Source organism: Arachis stenosperma, chromosome 6 (assembly GCF_014773155.1).
Source record: "Arachis stenosperma cultivar V10309 chromosome 6, arast.V10309.gnm1.PFL2, whole genome shotgun sequence".
Lineage (NCBI taxonomy): Eukaryota > Viridiplantae > Streptophyta > Magnoliopsida > Fabales > Fabaceae > Arachis > Arachis stenosperma.
The window spans coordinates 6,148,772-6,174,197 of NC_080382.1; the positions used below are offsets into that span (position 1 = coordinate 6,148,772).

Here is a 25,426-nt window from a genome sequence, read left to right on the forward strand (position 1 = left end):
ATCGTTTTAAAAGGTTAGGGACCTATTTGTCTTTTACTCAAAATAAAAAGCGCCAGAAGGCCACATCCACCATATTTGATAGGAAATAAACTAAACCGGAACCAATAATCTAACATAGATTGCAGTGAATTTAGTGATACACGGATTCACGTCCTTGTTAAGAGGGGTATGTGATTACAGAAAAAGCAAACAAGAAAGAAGCAATGGCGAGAATTTGAGACTCATAAAAAGGGTATATGCTTTATGCTTTCTCTCTTTTTTTTTTAACTATATATTTAATCCGAACTTTTTCTTTTTTTAGTTAGTAAAAAATGCTCTTCAACGATTCAGAAGTATTATACGAGTCTTCAACGTTACAAGCTTTAAGCAAATTGTGCTTACTCTCGTACATATTACAAGCATGCCGAGATAAAGAGAGACTAATAATATGTGTGTGTCTCTTTCTTTTTTTCAATTATTCTATATTATTACAATGCGTGTCCTATGTATTCTATGCATCATTTTTATTTGTATGTGAATGTGCACCTTAAATAAATTGGATCAAGATTCTCAATAATTAAAAAAATTGGTAAAATGATAATCAATCTTAAATTAAAATATTAAGACATATTTTATTGAAATTATAACTTTATTGATAATTAACTTTTTATTTTATTATTTTATCAAATTCTTAATTTTAGAGGATATAAATTCAAACAAATTAGTTCCTAAGACTAATAAACCAACAGTGAAAGTCGAACATAGCTAATTTGGTGATCTGTTAGTTAATGTAATGTAAAATGGCACCAGGCTCGCTGGAGAGGAAGATTAGCCGGTCGAGGAGGATGCAATAGCTTGGTAATTCGTTTTGCAGCGGTTTGAAAGCGCCGCTATTCCCCTTGTAGTGTTGAAGGCGCTGGTTGAGTGAAGCAAGTAGACTCTTAGTTATATTGCTCAAAATTGGAAGTGTTTTTTAGAGATACTTTCATGATGGTCTTCTGGTCAAATTCAATTTGCTACAATGTCAATACATTCTCAATGAAGAGTGTCCATGGTCTTCATTGCTTGTCTTATGCCCACAACTTCTCCAACTATGGCTATCATTTGTACCTAATTTGTTATTAACTACTTAATTTTATTTTCGTTTTTTATTTTTAGTATTTTTATTTTTAAATTTTTATGAAATAATATATTTTTTTCTATTTTTACTTTCTGTATTTTAATTTTTATAAAATTATAAAAATAAAAATATTTAAAATAAAAATATAAACCAAACATACTTTGAGTGCATGTAGTATATATATATATATATATATATATATATATATATATATATATATATATATATATATATATATATATAACTTATGTTAATATATAAGTAGATATTAAAACTTTATTTTGATGGCGGCACATAAAAATTTGTTTAGAGTGTCCAAACATCGAAATTAAATCCCAAACATTTTAATCTAAATTATTCCTTAACAGTATCAAACTCGCAAAAAAGAAAAGAAAAATCAGTGTTTTAAAATGGTTTTAAATTTAGTTTGGGTAAATAGTTTAATTATTTTTTTAAATAATTTAAATAATAATATTTATATTAAAAATAGTTTATAAATAAATTAATTTATATTTAATTTTTTAATTTTAAAAATATTTATTCTAAAAAATGTAATAAAAAATTTGTTATTAATTTTTTTATAAATATTTAAATAATTTTTAAAAAATGATAATTTAATTTTAAAAATTACACTAAATATTATTATTATTTTTTTATAAATTAAAAACTTAAAAAAATAACTTTTTAAGCTTTTCAAAGAGAGTGTTAATTTGGTGTCCAATAGAAAAAGGTCTTAATTTGTAATTTAAAAGTCCTTTGGTCTTTGGATGCAAACAAAAGAGAAGAAAAAATGAAAGGAAAAAGTGGGAAAGAGACTGTACTGTACTACTGCACCCGCAAAGACCAGCTTCAACCACACCACAACTTCTTCTTCTTCTTCGTCGTTTCAAAACCCTTCAAAAGCTTTATTCTTCAAACATGTGACACCACATGAAACCGCGTTTTTCCTTTTCTTACATATCCCGTATATATACGAGTATACGTACTGTGCTAAAAGCATGGGTTGTACGGCGTCGAAGCTGGACAACGAGGAGACCGTTCGCCGCTGCAAGGAGCGCCGCCGTCTCATGAAAGAGGCTGTGCTTGCGCGTCACCACCTCGCCGCCGCTCACTCCGACTACTGCCGTTCCCTCCGCCTCACCGGTGACGCCCTCTGCACCTTCGCTGCCGGTGAACCCCTCTCCATCTCCGATAACACCCCCGCCGTGTTCATCAACCCAATGAGCACTAAAATAACCCCAAAACCCCAACCACCACCACCACCGCAACCACAACCACAACCACCATCTCCCTCCGCCACCATAACAAGCTCCAAACTCCCTCCCAACCTCACTCCCCGTACCACCACTGCCGCCGTTACCACGGCGACCAAGCGCCGCCGCAAGCCACCGCCGAAGCTTCCACACATACTCTCAGAATCAAGCCCATGTTCAACTCCTAGAAGCCAATCATCTAATTTCCCGAACACGTTCTTCCCCACAGCTTACTCTACCTACTCAACTTCACCTTCTCAAGAATCTTCTGTTTGGAACTGGGATAACTTTTACCCTCCCCCTTCTCCTCCTGGTTCCGAATATTTCCGCTCCAAACAGAATCAGAATCAGAATCTTGACCAGAATCGGAATATTCCCAATCACGCTTCACTAGCACTGGATTCAGAAGATTCCGACACGGAGTCGTTAGAGTCTGAATCGGAATACAACTACTTCCACTCTGAGCCGCAACAGAATCTCAACAAAACTAAAAGTGTTCGTTCTCTGCAACAGAATCAGTTGGAAACTGAGGGTTTTGATACTGAGAGATCAGAATACAGTTATTTACGAAGAAAACCCGAAACAAGACCCGAACCCGAACCTGGTTACCGTTTCCGTGAGGAGTTCACTGAGGCGGAGCGAGAGGAGGTTCAGTGCAGCGACTGGGGTGACCGTTACAGCGACGGGAGCTCTTCGGAGGAGGGAAATGATCTGCGGTCGTCGGTGAGAGCGGAGTCCGTCGCCGGCGTCGGCGGAGGTGGTGGTGCTGTCAAGACTCCGGTTCCTCCGGCGGCGGTGGCAGCGGGGAAGGTGGACGAGAAGCGCCGTGTTGGTGAGGGTGGAGACACGACGTCGGAGAGTTACCGGAGTGCGGCGGCGGAGGCGGAGGAGGCGGTGGGAGTGAAGAAGGTGGTGGTGAGGCACAAGGACCTGAAGGAGATTGTTGAAGCAATTAGGGATTACTTCGAGAAAGCGGCAGGCGCCGGAGACCAGCTGTCGGAGATGCTGGAGATCAGTAAGGAGCAGCTTGATCGGAGTTTCAAGCAATTGAGGAGTGAGTTTCTTAACTTGGAATTTTCGTGTTTGGTTGAGTTAACCCGTTGCATGCACTTGGAATTCAAACAAATTCATGCTCATTCATTTTTTGGTTTACTTAGGAACAAATTACTGAGAATCATTCTTCTGAAATTTCAATCTTCAAGTATTTTCATTTTTCTATTCAATTTTCCTGTGGTTGCAACTTAATTACGTGAATTAATGAGATATAAGTTACATCACCCTACTATCTCACCGTTGAATGAATGCTGTATTCTTTATTTATAGACGTTAAGATAATTGAAATGATGATGAATTGATGATTTTGAATGCAGAAACTGTGTATCACTCAACCAGTTTATTTAGCAATCTGAGCTCAAATTGGACCTCAAAACCGCCATTAGTGGTTAAGTACCGGCTCGACCCCAGTTCACTTGCTGGACCAGGCGGTTCAAAGAGTTTGTGTTCCACTTTGGAAAGGCTTCTGGCTTGGGAGAAGAAGCTCTATCAGGAGGTTAAGGTAAAATTTCTTAGCTCACTTTTGGGGTTATTTTGGTTATTTCACAAATATTGTTTACTTTTTCCTATAAAAATTACTATTACTTTTTGGGACAATAAAAAGGTGCAGATAAATAAAATGATGCTACACAGCTCAATAGCTCTTGTATTTGACTGTTTGGGGTGGAAAGTGGAAACTAGTGGGAAGATATATCTTATTTTTCTTTTGCTTATCCTTGCTGTTGCAGTGACCATATTTAATGATATTCTGATTTTGGACGGTATCTTTCGGTGCATTTGACCAACTATGACTGCATTGTTTACTGTGTCTATGTTAGTTGTTAAATGACTGAGGTGACCCTACCTCTTTGGCCCTTTCTAGCCAATGCTATTGCCAAGGGACCCAACTAAGCAAACTGTTTTATGCACGAAAAATATTTTCATACTCTTGGATTGTGTAGCACATATAAAATGCTTTAGGGTCGTTCACAATCACTTGTTCTATTTTATAATATAAAGAATAAAAGATAAGTGGAGAGTGGTCATGGATGTTAACTGAACATGCATTAAATTTATTTCAAGAGTAGGCATATATTTCTCACAAGGAAGTTGGAATAGTGACAATGCCAGTTGTTAGCTATGAGATTATGTTATCAGACAAAAAAAATTGGTTATAAAATCTACTAGATATATGTTTATTTAAAATTTTATGCATGTAAGTTCCTTTTAATTTTTCTTATAACAGTGAACAGTATGACAGGATCTTGATTCATAATCCACTTTTGCTTTGTATGGAGCAAGTTGTTTATTTTTTTTGGATATTGTTCCTCCATATCCCATCAGCTAAATGAAAAATTCGTATATGATTCCAAAATTTTTGTTTAATTGATTTCATTCAGCTGAGAGCATTTGTATGTATATTATCATTCATGTGTGTATATATTACTTGCCAAAAGATGGAGAGAAAACAATTGTAAAGAATTTCAGTGTGTGAAGTAGGGTGGTTCTGCTGCATTTGTTTTCTGCTAGAACTATGCAGTTTAGAAACTTTTTAGTGCTGACGCATACTGTAAATTTGCTTGCATTTGCAAACTGCAAAAGGATTAACTATTCTTGTATGTAGGCACGAGAAGGTGTGAAGATTGAGCACGAAAAGAAATTGTCAGCTCTGCAGAGTCGAGAATGCAAAGGGGGCGATGAAACAAAGATAGACAAAACTAAAGCTTCCATAACAAGGTTGCAATCACTGATTGTCGTCACATCTCAGGCTGTGTCTACCACCTCAACTGCCATTAATGGCCTCAGGGACTCTGATCTTGTTCCTCAGCTTGTTGAGCTTTGTCATGGGTACATCTCTTAACTCTGCACTTTTACATTTTTGAGATGACATTTGCATAGTCAAGTTCATAATAAAGCCCTAATGAAGCACAAGAATAGAACAGTAACTTCTAGTAAAATAAGTAAAATAAAAGGGAATGGAGGAGGTACTTTTCAAATGGACAAGGTCACAAGGACTATGAGTTATGGGGTTCTTCAATCCAGGACAACAATTAAAGCATATGGGAGCACATTGAATTGCTTTTGTACTGTGGTATAAATGAACGAACTTTAGTAAATTTGTGGGGCCCCCTAAGTTTTTCTACTAAATGAAAGGTAGAATTAGTGATCTTCTTTTCAGTTAAGAGCCTACACTTGTCATTTGCATCTCTGTTTGAATTAAATTGACATTTGAGAATTCATTATCAAAGGCACTCATAATATGTTTTATCCATTGCCAAATTGAAATAATTTTGTGGCTATAACAAGATTCTAACTTCTCACAGTAAATTACACTAACATCCAATGAGATTAGGTGGTATATTACACACGGTATCCCTTGATCTGTCATATTTACGTTGACCTTATCCCTTGATTCATAGAGGAGTGTGAGGGCATTGAGCTAAAAGAACTTCAACCCTGAACTACTGGATCATAGTTCTTATTATTATTATTCTCAGTGTATTCATAATGAGGGCTCTAATCAGAAGCTAATGTAAAACATGCTAGCCTAAGTCACATAATTTTAGTTGTGGTAGCTGAAAGCATTATGAGTTGAGCTATTCACTGATCTTTTATGCCACTTGCTTCCTTTGTGTATTCTGTGTAGGTGCAAGGACCTCCTTGTACTATACTATCCAATCGATACCTACCATTTGTAATTAGACCTTGGACCACTACTGCACTTGTCATGTTCAAATTTTAGATCCCATTTAAGAAAATATCACTTTCTCCTGGAGTTGGATATATTAAAGTAATCTGATGAAATTATGGCATAACCCATTCCCATATAGTTTATTTTTGTCTTAAGCTATTTGATTGGTTTTGGTGGGCCAGAAATTGTTTTAAAATAAATTAGTTTCTTGTTACTAACCATCCATTTTGCTTAATTATTTCCAAATCATTAGACATGTCCATTTCACAATAATTTATGAAATTGGAGGATTTTATATTTATATAAACAGGATTGCATGATTTTTGGTAAAAGATCTTGAGGCAATTTGCCATGCTGTAATGTCCTAACTCAGATACAGCAGTAATTTGATCGAAATTAACCCCCTGTAAAAGTTAACTAATACACCAGTTCTTGCCCTTGTTATCTCTTCCCAATAGTTTTCTTCTCTCTCTAGCAATTGGTAACATGGATAAATAATTCAACTTTCAGTTAAAATTCTATGATGCTTCAGTTCTTTTATAAGTTGAGTTGGCTATATTTTACATTTAGCTCATCTCTGCACATGTTATCTTCTTTTACTATAAAAACCACTGAGGCCTGCAAACTCAGCTTATATGAGCAAGATACCACTCTTTACCTTATTGTTTTACTCTGAATTGATTATTTGTGGCCTGCTCACATTTTTTTTTTCTTATATTTGTGATATATTAATTGTAGTGTAATGTACATGTGGAAATCAATGCACCAGTACCATGAAATTCAAAGCAACATTGTGCAGCAAGTCCGTGGCCTTGTGAATCGATCATCCAGAGGTCACTCGACATCTGAACTGCACAGGCAGGCAACTCGGGATCTTGAATCGGCCGTGACAGCTTGGCATGCCAGTTTTTGCCGCCTTGTTAAATTTCAACGCGACTTCATCCTTTCTCTACATGGCTGGTTCAAGCTAAACCTTATTCCTGTCAATAATGACCACAAAAATACAGAACCATCTGATGTGTTCACCTTTTGTGATGAATGGAAGCTTGCTCTTGACCGGGTCCCAGACACGGTTGCGTCCGAGGCCATCAAAAGCTTCATCAATGTTGTCCATGTAATATATGTCAAGCAATCTGAAGAGCTCAAGAGTAAAAAGCGAACCGATACAGCATCCAAGGCTCTTGAGAAAAAATCTTCGTCTCTAAGAAACATAGAGAAGAAGTTTTACAACTCATATTCTACAGTAGGAATCAGCATCCCCAACTCTCTGCCCGATGACGGACCTGGCTTGGATGCACGAGACCCGCTTGCCGAGAAGAAACAAGAGCTAGCGGCCTGCCAGAGGCATGTGGAAGACGAAATGGTAAGGCATTCGAAGGCCGTGGAGGTGACGAGAGCCATGACACTCAACAATCTTCAGACAGGTTTGCCTGGAGTTTTTCAGGCATTGTCAAGTTTTTCTTCCTTATTCACTGAGATTCTTGAGTCAGTTTGTGCCCGTTCATATGCCATCAAGTAGGTAATTTATTTCTGTTCTGGTGGGAGTTATGTTGTGCATAACAGCAAGGAATTTTTTTTGGCTGCAGGCTCTTAGTGCTATCAATACTATTATTACTTGCTATTTTGAAATGTAAATAGGAAGAATTTTTGTGGCAACGTATCTATATTTTTATGGTAAAGTGAACTGTTTTTCTGGTAAAGGTTCAACGTAGGAAAGGAAATTATGGTTGAATGGAAGGAGTTTATTTTTCTTTAATCAAGTTTCGAGTCTTCATGCCTTGTTTTAGAACTTTGGGCTAGTTGTTCTATATCATCGAGGTGCTTATTATAAAGCTCTGAAATATTAATATTCGATTATTCGATCATAGATACTTTGGTTGTGTACCAAAGAATGATAAAGATTCAATTTATTTGGGCATAATTTTAATTTGTATTAAGAAATAGTTCTGTATCCTATAGGATGCTGCTTGTAACAATTGTTTTTAACATCCAATTTCTTTGAAACTCATGTTCAAGAGTCATGTTGTGAATGACGAATTCACGATTTATATTCATTAAGAAAAATGACATTAATATAACTAATTTCAATTTATGACGATGGTGCAATATTTTAATGTTTTTAATTTTATTTCGGTAAAAATATTCTTTTACAAGACTATTTTAGGGTGTGGAAGTGAGTAGTTAACTCGTGAAGTGGTTTGAATTTAGCTTGTTAATAGTTTTTATAAATTATATAAGTTTGTGAGTCAAAGATCGAGCCTAAAATTTTAGGTTAAATGAATTGAGTTTAAGTTTGAATGGGCTTGTTTAATTGGCTATTGGTAATTATATAGCATAAAAGAAAATTCGTTAAAGAGTTTTACAATATTTATGTTTGGGTAGAATAATTTGAAGGGCTAAAAATGATGGGATAAGCTGTCATTTTCAATATAAAACTCCTCTATAAGAACGTTTTGAACAAAATAAAGTATTGCCAATAGTCTCTTATTTATTTATTTTTTAAAAAAGCTTTGTAAGTCGGCTCAATTTTATGGATATGGAAGGCTTGGGTATGCTATTCCCAGATGTGGAGTTATGGCGTACAAGACAAAAATGTGGGACAGATTTTTCTGAGCCAAAGGTTGAACAACTCGGATCATGCCCCGGGAGAGATGATTAAGGGACACAGACCCTCATCCATCTGTGCCAACTTGCGTTCGTCCAAGCTGAGCCAACTTTAAGGCCAATCAATATCATTTTTGCTGCTTTCAGAAACCATCATTATGCTAGGACCAAAAATTATAAGAGAAACCCATTATATGATCATGAAAGAAAAATAGACAAATAGTGGAGAGATGAGTAAGTCATGATATAGCTATAAGGACAGCATTATGCTTCAGTTTTTTTTTTTTTCCAATGTAAAAACCCCACCATGGTGCAAGCTTAGTTTTTTGGATGACCAAAATATGAAAACCAGCTAAAAGGTAGTCATAATCATAATATTCTTAAAATGGAAAGCATTTGGGAACAGTGGTCCTATTGTCCTTTCTTGCTTTGATTAAATGCTCTTTCACCTGAACAATGAACATTCATTAACCGATTCCACATCATGTATTTGTCGTCTTTTATTAATGTGAAAAATAGAGTACTTGCTTTCCTTGGAGTAAAGTTTTAGATTGAAGTATACAATGCTTGAAGAATTTCATTTTTTCCCCCCTTATCTTTGGTCTATAAACACCCTATTTAATTGCCATAATAGCATACAACAAATGCCATCATCTACACCTAATATCAGAAAGAGTGACCAAAAATGTAAAAGGTAAAATAGGATTCATAATTTTCATCAGGAGCACTTAATCCTGTATTGAAACACTAAATTATGGATTATCCATAAGAACTCAGGTATCAAATAAGGAGATCAATCCTACCCTAAACTTGAGGTATCATATTTCCAACTGAAATGGAATCTTACCATAAGGCAAGTAAGCTCAAATTACAAGGTAACACTAGGAAGCTCTGGTGAACATAACTTATAATGCTGACAATAAAAAGCAGATTGAAGAATCCACACTAAAAGAACTCAAAGTCCAGAAATTTACCCTCAGGTCTCATCTCAGTTCCTACCATCCTCTTACTTGTGCTGCTAACTGCAGCAGCAGCAGCAGCAGCAGCAGTATTATCAATGGGTGCGAACTTCGGTGGCGGCTCAGTTTCCACTGGTCTTGGCACTTCCGGCGGCGTGCTGCACCTAATCAATGCCCAGTTCACACCTTCAAAGAAGGGGTGCTGCTTGATCTCGGTTGCGCCTCTTTTAACTCCAAGACGATTCTGCGGCTCCTTCACCAGCAATCCTCGGATCAGATCCCTGCTGGCATAACTAGTTGCTGGCGATTCGGGAAACCTGAGCTGCTGGCCTACTACATTGAAGAGTGTAGCTCTGTTTCCTGATCCTTTGAAAGGAGTTTTGCCATATAATAGCTCATGCAAGAATATTCCAAATGTCCACCAATCAACTGCACTGCCATGACCTTCTCCTTTAATGATCTCAGGGGCAAGGTATTCGTGGGTCCCAACAAAGGACATAGACCGAGCTTGAGTTGGCTCGGCTACAAGCTCTGGCATTGTACTGGACGGCAAACCAGGCTCGACTCTGGGTTTCCGTGACTTTTTGTTTTTCTGAGGGAAGAGTCTAGGAATGAAACATGCAGGTTGGATGCATGCTGATGATGGTTCAATACAAACAGGTTGGACACAAAATGCACCACCTCGTTTGGGATCACCATCAGAAGTTCTAATAAGAGTTGGAGAAAAGGTGCATCTAAGGGAGAGATCAAAATCGGATAGCATTATGTGACCATCATCCCGGACCAACACATTTTCAGGTTTAAGGTCCCTATATACAACTCCAAGCATGTGAAGATATTCAAGAGCGAGCAACACCTCCGCAGCATAAAAGCTACATCAAGAGAATAGGACAATGTAAATCATTACACATTCATACATTCATAGAGAGCAATATACCAAATTTTTATCTCATAGATAGAGAATCAAAAAAATAATGATGAGCATTATACAAAGTATTCAACCTTCAACCACAGCCAGACCACAGGATAATATATCAAAGAAGTAGATATAAATATACAATATTTCCATCTATCCAGTAAATAAAAGCATAATATTGTCGATTGCTACATGTGGCCAATGAATTCAAATAGTTTAAGGAACATTTTGACAACATCATTTCAGATTAAAGAAATGTAACTTCATGTCATTGAATGATAACTATATGCACATAAACACATATACACAGAAATATTGATCACTCTATTACAAAGAGGATCTCCATGACGAAAATCAATTAACAAAGAGCTTAAAGGAAAAAAAAATTGACTGGGTAATATAACACATACCGTGCAGCATATTCTGAGAAATGTTTCCCAGGTTGGCGCTGCCTTAAAGTGTGTAAATCACCGCCAGGACAGTATTCCATCACCAAACAGGAGAATCTGTCAGTCTCAAAATGTGTATACAAAGTTGGTAGAAATGGATGATCCAGCAACTGCAGTATCTCCCTCTCTGTCTGTGCTCTAGTGAGCTTCTTTCTGACTGCTAGGGACGCTTTATCCATAACTTTCATCGCAAAATAACAGCGTGTCCCGCTCAGCTCCGACAGATACACACTTCCAATATCTCCACAGCCAAGTCGTTTGAGTAACCTGAAGTGACTCATGCCTAGAATTCCATCCCTTAATCGGATGGCAAGGATAGCATTCCACCTAGGATCATTTCCTTTGTGAGGCTTATTGGCACTACCAGTGATGTTGCTCCAGTTGCTGTCATCACTAAGGCCGCTGCTATCACTTGGCCGACTAGCACTAGTTTTCGCACTCTCCAGCGAATCCCCCCTTATACTCCCTTTAGTACTATCACAGTTTCTGTCTAAACTAAGCATGCCATCACTAGTCATTGCGTCACTCCGATATGTACTTGCACAACTATTAACGATGCTCATTGCTCTGACAATGCCGGTGCTATCAATGCTGCTAAGTGGACTCACATTGCCACTAGGAGGCAAAGAAGCATCCCAAACACATTCCTTTTCCTCAGAATCTGCAGGGAGTATAGAGTTCTCGGTATTCTGTGATTCTCGAGGACCCCAAATTGGTGAGGATACATGTCTCATGTCATTAAATTCTTCAACAAGACTTTCTTCAGGGGATACAACAGCTGGGCTTGGTTTCTTTGCAGGAACATGAATTGAGAGATCTTCTATGAAAGGACCCTTCATGGACATGCTCTTCATTAAGCATCTAGCCTCGGATTTGCCTTGACCTATTGGTACATAGACCGTTCTCATAAGATCTGTATCAACAGGTTCCGGGGGATGACTGGCACCGGCAAATGAACTAGAACCACTGTCCTCCAATGAATCACTGCTTCCCTTCAATGAGTCAAAATCAAGCACCAGTTCTTCTGGTTCTAGTAAAGAGGCCTTTCCTTTCCACATTCCAGGGGGTGCCGGGGCAAAACAGAGAGATTCTTCAGAACTCCGAGATTCGAATACCATATCATCTCTTTCCAAAAAGAATCGTGCATTTGACAACTGAGCCACTTCTCTGATGGAAGCCAGACGCATAGCAGGCATATCCCTGGCTTTTGACAACTGATTCACTTCTCTTCCATAATTCACACGAACACTTACAACCTCCGACCCATTTCGTCTCTGACCACCCTCCTTTGCTGTAGCCATGTGTGCATTTGATACCTCCACCAGTGTAGGCAAGGTCCGTGGAGGTGCCTTCAGCTCTGCAACCCTCTCCATATCCCAATATCACATAAAGAACATAAAGATGCTGCAAATAGATTAAAAAAAAGAAGGTTCAATCAATGTTAGGTTCACATACTTAACTTGGAATAATAAATAAAAAATTATCAGCAAACAAGATGATGAACACAACATAAAAATCCTCAACAAGCCAACAAAAAGAACAGTGGAATCCTACTTTGCTTTCTTAGAAGAGAGCTGCTAAAAGCAAAACCACCATCACAAACTAAGTCAGCATACACAAATAGAAAATCCAATAGCTTGAACTTGAAGATCATTAACAGAGACTTGTGTGAAAATCCATTTCACAATTCACATTACTGATACTCTGAAACAGTATCTGAATATATAGGAACAAAATTACAAAGTTCATCCATATCTGATTATCAGAAAACTCATTTGAATTAATTCAAGAGGGAAACAGATAGACACAGCAAAAAGAAACAGTTGAATACAATCTGTATCTTACTCAGATTCCCTAAAATGCTAAAACAAAACATCTAAGAAATGAAATCCCAACATGGACGGTATCAATAAAAGCTTAGCAAATTAGGCAACTAATTTTCAATTTTATTTTTATTCTAAAAAAAAATGAACTAAATCCTTCAAACACTTGCTACATTTGCCATAAAAAACCAACTTGAACAAAATTTAAAAAAAAAAAAGTTTAACCGCCAAACGTTATGCGTTCATAGAAACATCAACACAAACTAAAAAAAAAAAAAAAGAAACGGTAACAACAAAAGAAAATGTGGAAATGTGCCAAAACGAAGAACAGTGTTCTACATTTTCCTTTCAATTTCTACTGCTTTAATAGAAAAAAACAAAAAAACAAAAACACAGAGAGAGAATCTGAAATTGCGTAAAATTAAAACATGAAGAAAATGAGAGATCTAGGTAGGAAGGGATACAAACCCAGCATTAAAGTGAAGAAGAAGAGAAGCAAAACCACGCGCAACGGGTTTGTTTTCTTTGTGTTATGGTAGTGTTAATAACAACACTCTCACACTCGAGAATGAATCAAATCAAATCAGAATCAGAATCAGAAAATGAATGAATGAACAAAATGGATGGAGAAGCATTCCCTTTCTTCTTTATTTTTGTTTGAGTGAAGAGAGTGAAGGCTCTTCTCTTCTCTGCTCTGCAACTAAAGTCATAGTTATGGTTCCAGCTTTTGCTTTTTTATTTTTATTTCTTTTATTTATTTATTTATTTTATTTTTTTCTTATTGCTTGTTTGTTTGCTTTGGAATATCCTCAGACAAAATCAATTTACGTATAAATACTCAAATTTTTGGATTCTTCAACTTTATTTGATTTTTTTACGTATCTCTTAATCAGTCCGATTAAAAATTAATTTATAGTAGATCGAATTTTTATTTAAAAATTTATTATTAGTAAATATATTATTACGAATTTCACACTTACTTAAATAGATTAAAAAATTAATTATTATATTAACTCAATTTGATTGAATACAATTAAAAAAAAATCCTTAATATATTAAGCTGAATTTTATTTTTATCACTCTCAAGTTAAAATTTTGATTATTTTTCTTTTTTTTTTTACACAACAACAATGAAATTTGAACTTAAAATTTTATGCATACTGCATAAAGTTTTCACCTCTGTTCACTACTTGTTTATGTTACAAAAGTTAGCTAATTTATAAGTTCTTTTTTTTTTTTTTTGACTGGTAGCTAAAGTAAAAGTTTTACCATATAGTAAAATTACTTATTGGAGAGGCTATAAATATTGGTAATTTGTATTTGCATATTATATAAATAAAGAATATGAAATGGTGTAACAGGTTGGTTTAACTTTTTGCTTTTTGTGATTGAATTTTAGGTGTGATACCTCATACCTAAATTTATTGTTGGAGCATCATTTATATATTTTTTTATTAGCAAATTTACAAGTAATGTCTAAGAGGTGTAAAAATACTTTTAGTGAAAATTTTTAAAAAATTATTTATTCACAAATCATTATCAATTTTTATTAAGGTGATTAAAAAATACTATTTTTTCTATTTGTAGTCATCGATATCGTATCAAACCACAGAAATTATAACAGTATTATTGTTATAATTTTAGTTGTTTCTTTAATAAAATTTATTTTTTTCAGTTTTACATATTTTAAAAATATATTTATGTATAATTCATACTAATTTTACAGAAAGAAAAAGTTTAAGAAAAATTCATATAAATAGTAAAATAGTTGCTATAATGTCTAACTTGTCAAAAAAAAATTAAAAATTAATATTTAATTTAAAACTATAAAAATAAATAATTTTTAAATATTTAAACTTTATTATAAAAAATAAATTAAACAAAAACTTAAACACTAACTCATAATCATTATAAAATTGGCCAAATAGTAAAGCCTCAAAATATATCCTATCAAACAATAAAACTGTGGATTCTTTAAGTTCTATAAACACATTTTAGTGGAGTAACCAATATAAAATTTACAATTTTTTATATAAATCCAAACAAAATTAAAAAAAAAAAAGGAGGAAAATGAAAAGGGAAAAAAGAGCAAGAGGTGGGGTCAATGATAAGGAAGAGGGGGTTTGTGGGACCCAGAGTGTAGGTTGTTTGAGACATTTCTTTTCATTTGCATATGCTCATGCATGCCTGTCTGTCAAGCCGTTTTCTTTCATCTGCTTTTGGTTTTGGATTTCGCCGTCCTCCTCACGCCTCTCTCTCGCGCGTCTGCTCCTTCTGCTACTATTTTCTTCCTTTGTTGGAATTTTATTTTTGGATTCAGTTGCAAAAGACAGCTAAACTTTTTATATATTGGGAGATTGGGGGGCTAAAGTGAAAATAAAGGAATACTAGATAATTATATAGATGTGGGGTGATATGCAAATATGCAATATATCAGAGGTGAATTGTAAATATTTTTTTTAAATTCGAAAAATATAATTGGATTAATGTGTGTGTGGATTTATGTCGGACAAATTGAAATTTGAATGAAAGTGATTTTATAGAATTGATTTTGGGTAGAAGTGAGTTTGTGTCAACATGATTTATATTTGACAATTTTTACTAAAATTGATTTTGATAAAATAAATATTATTTGGATAATATTAGTTAAAATCACTTCTAGATAAATAAATAATTAATTATTAAAAAATATAATATTAAATTATAATATTATTTTTTGAAATATATTTAATCTTTTTTATATTTTTAGTATTTTTTATATAATATTTTTTTTATAATATTCTATTGTAGTATATTATAATTTAATATTTATTTATAAAAATTAATAAATTTTTAAGTATTTTTTATAGTAAAATTAATATTTATTTATTAAATTAAAAATAATATATAAAATAACATATTTTAGTACTCTTTTTAAGTACTCTTAATAATCTTATTTTTATTATTATTTTAGGTTCTAATTTTTTATAAGTTATATTTTTATTATTGTTTATAATTAATTTTTTATTTAATTTATCATTTCTAATAGGAACAATAATACATATTATAAAAAATTAAAATAATAAACAGTGCACAAAAATTAGAATAATTATTTTAATATTCTCAGTATTTATTTAGAATAAATTATGGAAAAATCAATAATAATTAACAACAAACCTAAACGTACGTTGAGTAAACGCAGAAGCTATAATTTCTTACTTCTAGTGAACGAGCTTTTGGGATGCAGAATCACGTTAGCGTTCAGATAAGAAAAGTTGCCAAACATCAAAGAACAGCGTTCAAAGCATTGAAAGCACTTCTATCCTCTACAACGGGTTTCACAAATATATCTTTAGTCAAATTTTACTAAGAGTTTAATTTTAATGTATTGATAGTGTAAACATATTCTATATTTTTGTCCAATTATTTATATTTTTTATAATTATTCATGTAATTAATATAAAAATATTTATTTTTAGAGTATATATTTAAATAGGTTTTTGAAATATTTTGTATTGGACATTTTTTTTCAAATGCAACGAGAACAAATACACCTTAATTTACTCATAAATGAACCAAAATTAAATTGAGAAATGAACCGAAATTTTTTAAGAAAAAAAATTTTGGTCAATACTTAATACTTAATAACAACATCAAGTTCAGTTAATTCACAAATGAACTGAAATTAGTTTAGATTTGAACAAAAACTAACTAAACAACCACACATGAATCAGCAAATTCAAGTGAAACGAAACCAAATGAATCTAAATCAAACTAAAAAATGAACTTTTAGAGAATAAAAAATTTGGTCAATACTTAACAGCAGCATCAAGTGAACTCCAATTAATTCACAAATGAATTGAAAATTAAATTTCAAATGAACCGAAATTATTTAATAATAACGATACACAAATAAACTCATTTCAACACAAACATAAACAAAATCAATTTGATATTAAAAGGACTTAATTATCAATAAACCTTCCGATACTTATTAAAACGAATTAACGAACTAACCACTAACTTTTAAAATTGTGACTAATTCAATTTTTCTAATTCAATTTCGGTAAACTATTACTTTGTCCCTAACATGTTAACTGTTTAGTTTTTTAATGGCTCTCAAAAAGATATATATATATCTTTGCCTTACAACAAAATGCATATTTAGATAAAAATAGTAAATGACTCGTGTATTTAGTTTAATTTCGATGTAAAAATATTTAGATAGTTATTTAAAAATTATATAAAAAATTAAGGTAAATTTTTATTTTTAAATTTTTGCTCATTCATGAAAAAAAAAAAAAAGTCAATTATTATCCCTAAAACACCAAATATGAATGGTAGAAAGATATATTTTTATTTTGAGCAAATTTTCAAAAACCATGTCAAATAGTAGTAACTTTTGGGCAAACAATATTATTTTTTCTCAATATTCACATGATCAAAAAAATAAATTTAGATGAAAATAATAATTTACTCTTTCATATAATAGTTGAACTTTACAAATAGCTTTTAAAATCTCAATTCAACTATACCCATCCCAATCATCAAAAATTGTAATTTTGTGAGTTTACAGACGAATAATAATTAAAAATTTGTATAAAATATAAAAATAATTAAATAATTTTTTTTTAGAATTATAACTTCTTTCTATCACAAGGAGACTATTACAATAATATTCTCTCTTGACAAAAAGAGAACACACTTCTCTCTCTATATATATAGGAGAAAACTACTCAAAGAAATATTATGTTATTTTATTTGGATGACTTAATTAAAAACAAAATGAAAATATTTTCAATTTAGAAGCGAACCTCTGTTATATAAACCACCCGTAACATGAGGTTATTATTCTTTCTCTCTCTCCACCATCAAAGTTTAATGGCTATTACCTAGAAGTATTTTTCTCCTTTTATTATTTAGTTTTTTTCCCTATAATTAGCTTTACTAAACTTACAATCTCCCACTTAAAGTTAATTTTGGTAAATTTTCAAAATTTATGTGCTCGTGTATTCGATAGGCCATATGAAGATCTACACCATTCAATTTTTTCAATATTGATTGGTTTTGCCATGGCATCTGCTAGGTTATCTTTAGTATGAATCTTTTGTATATCAACACTTCCTTCCTCTACTACTTCCTGAACAAAGTGATATTGCACTCCAATGTATTTTGTTCTTGAATGAAATGCAGGATTCCTTGCAATGTGCAAGGCACTCTGACCGTCACAACACACAAAAATCTTCTGTTGTTTGTGCCCGAGTTTCTTCATCAACCTTTGGATCCAAATAACTTTCTTGCATGCTTGTGTAGCTGCCATATATTCAGCTTCTATAGTAGATAAAGCTACAATAGTATGTAATTTAGATAGTTACCTCACAGCTCCTCCTGCAAGCATGAACACATATCCTGTAGTAGATTTTCGTTTATCAAGATCACTTGCAAAGTATGAATCGACATATTCATTGACAATAAATTCTAATTCTCCAAAACATAATGCAACATTTGAGGTCCCTTTGATGTATCTCAAGATTATCTTAACAGCATTCCAATGCTCTTTACCCAAATTTGCCATAAATCAACTTACCACCGCAACTGCTTGAGCAATATCTGGCCTTGTACAGATCATGCCATACATAAGGCTTCCCACCGCTAATGCATATGGTACTCGAGACATTTTCATCCTCTCTACTTCACTACTAGGGCACATACTTGAGGATAATTTGAAATTCATAGGAAGTGGGGTTGAAATTGGCTTACATTTTTGCATATTGAAGTGTTGCAAGATCTTCTTCAAATAATTTTTTTGCGATAGCCAAATCTTCCTATTCCTTTTGTCTTGGTGGATTTGCATCCCTAAAATCTTGTTTGCTAGCCCCAAGTCTTTCATATCAAACTCTCTAGCCAACTGTGCCTTCAATTCTTAGATTTGATCTTTGTTGGGACCTACCACCAACATGTCATCCACATACAACAGCAAAATGATGAAATCATTATCATTAGACCTCTTGTAATAGGTACAATGATCTGAATTAAGTTTGTTGTATCCAAGGCTAATAATGAAAGAATCAAATCTCTTGTACCAACACTTTGGCACCTGCTTTAGACCGTACAAAGATTTAGTTAACCTGCAAACCAAGTTTTCTTTTCCTTTTCTTTTTTTTAAAAATCTTATGGTTGGAGCATATATATTTCTTCTTCAAGTTCTCCATGAAAAAAAGCAGTCTTTACATCTATTTGTTCTATATGTAAATCAAATATAGCACATATAGCTAAAACTACTCTAATAGTAGTTAGTCTCACCACTGAAAAAAATATTTCATTAAAGTCAACACCTTCTTTCTAAGTATATCCCTTGACAACCAATCTTGCACGATATCATTCCACCAGATCATTACTATCTCGTTTGATCTTGTAAACCCATTTGTCACCAATGACTTTTCGACCTGCTGGTAGTTCAACAAGTTTTCAGATATGGTTCCTATGTAATGCCTCAATTTCTTCTTGCATTGCTGTCATCCACATAGAAGCATCTAGATTGCGCATAGCTTCCATAAAAGTTGTTGGCTCTCCATCTTCTATCAAAAGACAATATGCATCATGATTTGTCAAAACATAATTTGAGTGTCATGATGGTGTTCTTCTTTGTCGAGTGGATCAAAGAACTTCTATGTCATTGGCTTCTGCTTCTTGTTCTTCGTGTTGTGGTTCTGCTTTAGAAGGATCACCTTCTCTGCATTTTTCATCTATTTGAACAGTGGTTATCTCTTTAACAGTGCTGTCATTTTTTGTTTATAATTCATCCTCTGCAAATATCACATCTATACTGCCAACTACCTTGCGGGCAGTGGAATCCCACAGGCGATACTCCTTAACTCCGTCTGCATAACTCAAGAATATACATTTTCTAGACTTTGGTAGCTTTGTTCTTTCTTGGAAATTGTACATCACGTACACAGGACAACCAAATATATGTAAAGAAGAATAATTAGGTGGCTTACCTTGCCAGATCTTCATTGGTGTCTTCAACCCAATTGCAGTTGATGGTGACCGATTTATCACATAATAGGCGATTTTAACAGCGTCTGTCCAAAAAGACTTGGCTAAACTTGCAGTTTACACCATATCTCGTACTTTTTCTAGGAGAGTCCTATTTATTTACTCTGCTACACCATTTTGTTGAGGCGTATATGCAACTGTGAATTACCATTGAATACCTGCTTGCTTGCAAAATGTTAGAAAATCACCATCAACATATTCTTCTCCATTATTTGTCTTTAAACACTTGATCCTCATTTAGGATTCAAGTTCTAACTTTGCTTTGAATTCTTTAAACATTGCAAATACGTCTGACTTCTTCTTGATCGGGTACACCCATAGTCTCCTAGAGTAATCATCAATAAATGATACAAGATATTTTGCTCCTCCTAGGAATATCTCCGGTGATTTCCACCTATCAGAAGGAATCAACTCCAATATGTGTTTGCTTCGAGCAGTTGATCTGACGCCGGGACGTCGCTTGGACCACCAATCTTGGCGAGATTAACAATCCCACTATGGTGAAAGTAGCCAAGAACCCACATTGGTTGGCTAAGCCAAGGATGCACCTCTTACTCTCAAAGAGTCTAGAGGAAAATAAGCACACAACGTATTTAAATATATAACTCAATCAATTCAACTTATAAACAAAAGGGGTACATACGCATATTTATACTAGTAGGGGAAGGGAAACTTTCATGACTCGGACGATGTGGGATTAACTCATAACACAATATAATAATATATGTTAAACTAGACTACTTTAATTAATGACACAAACATAAAGATACATGCTCCCGCATCATGATCTACCAAACTTCAATCTATGTTACTTGCTTGTAACGCAATGCTTACAAAACGGTAAGTTTACCGATTTGAACTCGGAAATGAGATTACATTCTACAAGAATCTTCAAGCCTCGTTCTGACATGTGGCCTAGTTTGCAATGCCATATCATCGTCATTTCTTCTTGGCGTGCTGAAGCAACTGATGTCTTTGCCTCTTGCAAAGTATCTCTCACAAGCATGTATAAATTTGCTGCAATTTTTTCTGCTTTTATTACCACATGAGCTCCTTTAACAAATTTTACTATCCCACCTTCAATATGGGTCTTGCAACCAAGTTCATCCAATTTTTCAATCGACAACAAATTCTTCTTCAAGCCTTTCATGTGTCTTACCCCTTGAAGTGAACGAATAGAACTATCAAATATTTTTATTTTGCCAGTACCTATTCCAACAATTTCTAAGGCATGATCTTTTTCCATAAACACCGATCCTTCCAAGACAGATTCATATGTACAAAACCAATCATGATGAGGAGTCATGTGCCAGGTTGCTCCTGAATCAACAATTCAAACATCAGTGAGCTGTTTGCTGCCTTTAGAACCAATTGTTGCTTTGTCATACAGGATTTTTTCATCATCAGAGGTGCTTGCAATACATGCTTGAGAACTTGATCCTTCTGGAACCTTTTATATACTCTTCTTATTCCAACAATTTTTTTTGAAGTGCCATCTCTTACCACAATTGTAGCATTTAACCTATTTCTTACTTTGTGACTTTGGTCTACTTTGACTCCCACTGAAACCACGCTCCATTAATTGTTCTCTTGTCATCAACAAAGTCTTTGCTTGTTTTGAGTTCTCTAATCTATCTTTCTTATTCTTGCGCCTAGATTCTTCTTCAAGAACCACAACAGCCATATTATCAAAAGAAAGATACTCAGTCAAAACATTATTAGTTAAGTTAATGATAAGCTGATCATATGAATCTGGTAGACTTTGAAATAAGAGCTCTGCACGTTCATTTTCTGCTACGGTATATTCCAATGATGAGAGTTACGAAAATAACGTATTAGATTGTTGATGTGATCCGTTGTCGATGTGGACTCACTCATTCGAAGAGTATAAAATCTTCTCTTCAAGAATATCTTGTTGTGAAGTGACTTAACTTCATATAATTTGGTGAGAGCATCCCAAATTTCCTTTGCTGTCTTTTTTTCTGCTACACTTGATAAAACTGAGTCAACTAGTGCCAAGTGTAAGTTTGCAATAGCATTGTTGTCTATCTACTTCCACTTTTCATCTGTAATTCCAGTGGGTCTACCTTCGATTGCTGTCATGAAATTGTCTTTTCTCATAATAATGACTTTTATCTTCAATTTTCATACGAAAAAATTACTCCCACTGAATTTTGGAATTTCATACTTTCTGTCATTTTTTTAGACAATAACTCGCACCGAAAAAAATATTAATCAGCAACCTTTGGCTCTGATACCACTGTTAGGTACTAGACAAATAACATAGTAAAATATAGAGATGAAAAATTAGAAATTTTTATAAAATATGAAAACAATTGAATAACTTTATTCTTTGAGAATTACAACTTCTCTCTCGCAAGGAGACTACAATAACACTCTCTCTTGACAAAAAGAAAACACACTTCTCTCTACATATATAGGAGAAAACTAATAGAAAAAATATTATGTTATTCTATTTGGATGACTTAATTGAAAATAAAATGAAAAATTTTTTAATTTATAAACGAAATTCTATTTCTTTCTCTTTCTCCATCATTAAAATTTGATAGTTATTATCTAGGAGTATTTTTCTCCTTTTATTATTTAATTTTTTTCTATAATTAGTTTTACTAAACTTGCAATTTCGAGTAGAGAGAATAGAGGAAGACTAGTTGCAGAGGATTATACAAGGACTTAATACACCAATAAAGAAACAAAGAAAAAATATCATGGATTCAGGTTAGCAAGAATGAAGGAAGTTAACAGGATGTAATTTTAGTAGGTATGTAAAATATATATTCTTATCTATAATAATTTTGTTGTTGGTAGTTATCTTGAGAATTTTCATGATATAATAAAGTGTTTTATGAGAGAAAATATTATTGAAAAATCTGATGGTGAGGCTATTATTACGAGTATGGAATTAGTGCTTCAATTTGTACCAGAGGAATTATAGGCCAAAGAAAAAGACATTGTAATATTTATTAACAATAAGAGTATAATAAAGTGGCTAAATAGCAATAGAACTTAAGAAATAAAGCTCATGAAATAAAGTATTTGGTACAAAATATTAAAATAAAGTATAAGAATACAGAGAATTTTAAGGCAAAAAAGAATGAGAGACTATGAATATGACAAACAATAATTATTGGGTGAAGTGGATCACATAAATATAAGTGCATGGCAATGAAGGTGAGATGAATGAACTCAGTCAGTGAAATTAGAATGATACAAGTGGTTAGCATGGTAAAACCATTTGGAAGAAAATCAAAACAAGACAAACACAATATTTGGAGTGCTCAACAACTGACATACAGATATTTATTAGTGTTTGTCATATAATGTTACTCATCTGTTATGTTTTGGTTGTTAGTTTTTAGACGTTTTTAATGTGATATGTATTTTGTTTAATTTGGGTTTATCTTTGATATCATTGTCGAAGGGGATAATTCACAAATTAAATCTTCTCTCTCCAATTTAGACCCAATTCTGTAACAACGATCTAAAAAAACCTTAATTAAACTATTTTAAAAAAATTAAAATATACAATTTAGAGAAAATGACAAATAGGTCCCTAACTTTTTGTCCTTTGCACATTTTTGTTCCTGATCATTGAAAAATATTTTTAAGTCTCTGACCTTGACAAAATTTGGACGGATCAGTCCCTGAAGGAGGCATTTGGACGGATCAGTCCCTGACGGAGGCATTTGGACGGAAGGACTGATCCGTCCAAATTTTGTAAAGGTCAAGGACTTAAAAATATTTTTCAATGGTCAGGACGAAAAAATGTCCGCGGGACAAAAGGTCAGGGACGTATTTGTCATTTTCTCTAAAATTTATATTAAAAATATTTTATAAATAATTTTTTATTTGATTTTTTAAAACCAAAAGCGTTTATTTAAAAAAAATAATCAGAAGCTTTTTATTATAAAAAAAAATCACTTATTTAAATTTTTTGTAAATACTTTAAATAAATGTTTAAAAATTATACTTAAATATTAATGCTATAATTTTTTATAACTTAAAAATAAAAAAAATCACTTATAAATCTATCTAAAATTAACTAGCCTAATAGAGTACCACAATAACATTTGACGGTTCACATTAATTCTTTGTTAATGTTATTGATGAAAAGATTCATGACCATATCATTCAAAAACCAAATTGAATTTGATAGGTATATTTCAGAAACCAATTAATTGTTATCTCTATTAGTTTTCCTATCCACTCAGGTTAGAATAGATCCTACTACTAAAAATGGGCTATTAATAACTTTTCAATATTTTTTGCACTTTGCTTCTATTGGGATCTCCAACCATAACCATCAGTATCTGTGCTGTAATATTGCTAAGTTTGGGAAATTCAAATCCAATTATCTTGTCTCCCTTTCCTTTCCATCTATAAAGGAAGATTTGGGGGCTATTTTTTATTTAAATAATTTTTTTTATTTATCAATTTAAATTGGGATACAAAAATTTATCAAAATATATTTAATTTAATTTTTACAGTTAAAGACGGCAATATTATATTTATATGATTTTTAATGATTGTGTCAGCGAAAACAAAAAAAAATTAATTTTTTATTTTCTCTAGCAGTATGTGTAAAAATAAAAAAATAAATCTTTTTTATTTTCATTGGCATAGTCACAAAAAGACATACAAATATAACTTTTATAATTTTTTACTGAAAAAATAAAATTAATTGTACAAATTAATAAATTTCTGTATCCTAATTTAAATTGATAAACAAAAACTTTTTTATTCAAATAAAAAAATCCGAATATTTGGTCTGTTTAAGATGAATTCAATGACTTTCTTATTACATGGCCATGCTTAGTCAAAACTGGAATGTGAATACTTGAAATACTGAGACACTTTGCGCTAATTTCTCTTAAAAATTGTTGGAGTTTAATCTAATTTCTCTTTATCTAGAGTGTAAAGTGTAAACTCTAAATATATAAATATTAATTTTTTTTAAGATTTATAATAATACATTTATTATTCTTGTATTTTATAAAATATAGTATTATATTTTTCAACTTTGTTATGCGTATACTTTTATAATAGACATCATTTTGATATCAGTATTTTTTTAATAATTAATATGTATATTTTTATTTTGTTAATTAAAAGCAATCTAAATATACAATTAATTAATTATAATTATATAGATATTAAATGTGTTTAGTAAATAAATAGTATTATAGATCTTTTATTTTTTTATTTTTTTATATTTATTTTAAATAGAACACTCCCTAGCTTAAAAGATGGTTTACGAACCCTAAATAAATAAAAGAGAATTACAACAAGCGTTACCGAATTTTAAGATTTATTATTTATATTTATTTTTTTTCTAAAAGTAAACCAAAGATTGGGTTAAGTGGAGAAAATATAGGGGAATGATGGTAAGCATCATTAGGAAGCTTTTGTGGAGCATGTTTTATAATTATAATATATCCAAAATATGAATTGAAATATGGTAATGACAAAGTTGTGTTCAAATCGATGTGGCTCCAATCCCATGAAGGTACTAACATAGTGATGAAAATGATTAGCTTAAA

At 32.8% G+C, this 25,426-nt stretch overlaps 2 protein-coding genes across 2 annotated transcripts; one reads left to right on the forward strand and one right to left on the reverse strand.

The window, feature by feature from the left end:
• Positions 1 to 1,887: 1,887 nt before the first annotated feature.
• LOC130935001 (nitrate regulatory gene2 protein-like) lies at positions 1,888 to 7,987 on the forward strand. The gene is made up of 4 exons (XM_057864530.1): positions 1,888 to 3,406; positions 3,723 to 3,907; positions 5,009 to 5,232; positions 6,815 to 7,987. Exons 1-4 carry the CDS (start codon positions 2,098 to 2,100, stop codon positions 7,593 to 7,595), a joined length of 2,499 nt encoding a protein of 832 aa, XP_057720513.1. The 5' UTR covers positions 1,888 to 2,097; the 3' UTR covers positions 7,596 to 7,987.
• A 1,281-nt stretch (positions 7,988 to 9,268) lies between these two features.
• Positions 9,269 to 13,515, reverse strand: LOC130935002 (serine/threonine-protein kinase D6PK-like). Its single transcript, XM_057864532.1, has 3 exons — positions 13,296 to 13,515; positions 10,966 to 12,408; positions 9,269 to 10,511 (listed from the first exon to the last, which is right to left on the reverse strand). The coding sequence occupies exons 2-3, from the start codon at positions 12,375 to 12,377 to the stop codon at positions 9,626 to 9,628; spliced, it is 2,298 nt and encodes a 765-aa protein (XP_057720515.1). The 5' UTR covers positions 12,378 to 12,408; positions 13,296 to 13,515; the 3' UTR covers positions 9,269 to 9,625.
• Positions 13,516 to 25,426: the final 11,911 nt, after the last annotated feature.

Excerpts from the sequence above, each read along its gene's own strand:
- LOC130935001 (XM_057864530.1), top strand. The coding sequence starts at position 2,098 with ATGGGTTGTACGGCGTCGAAGCTGGACAACGAGGAGACCGTTCGCCGC. Across the intron at positions 3,908-5,008 it reads AGCTCTATCAGGAGGTTAAG|GCACGAGAAGGTGTGAAGAT; the intron begins GTAAAATTTCTT and ends TCTTGTATGTAG. Across the intron at positions 5,233-6,814 it reads CTTGTTGAGCTTTGTCATGG|TGTAATGTACATGTGGAAAT; the intron begins GTACATCTCTTA and ends TATTAATTGTAG.
- LOC130935002 (XM_057864532.1), bottom strand. The coding sequence starts at position 12,377 with ATGGAGAGGGTTGCAGAGCTGAAGGCACCTCCACGGACCTTGCCTACA. Across the intron at positions 10,512-10,965 it reads TTCTCAGAATATGCTGCACG|CTTTTATGCTGCGGAGGTGT; the intron begins GTATGTGTTATA and ends CTCTTGATGTAG.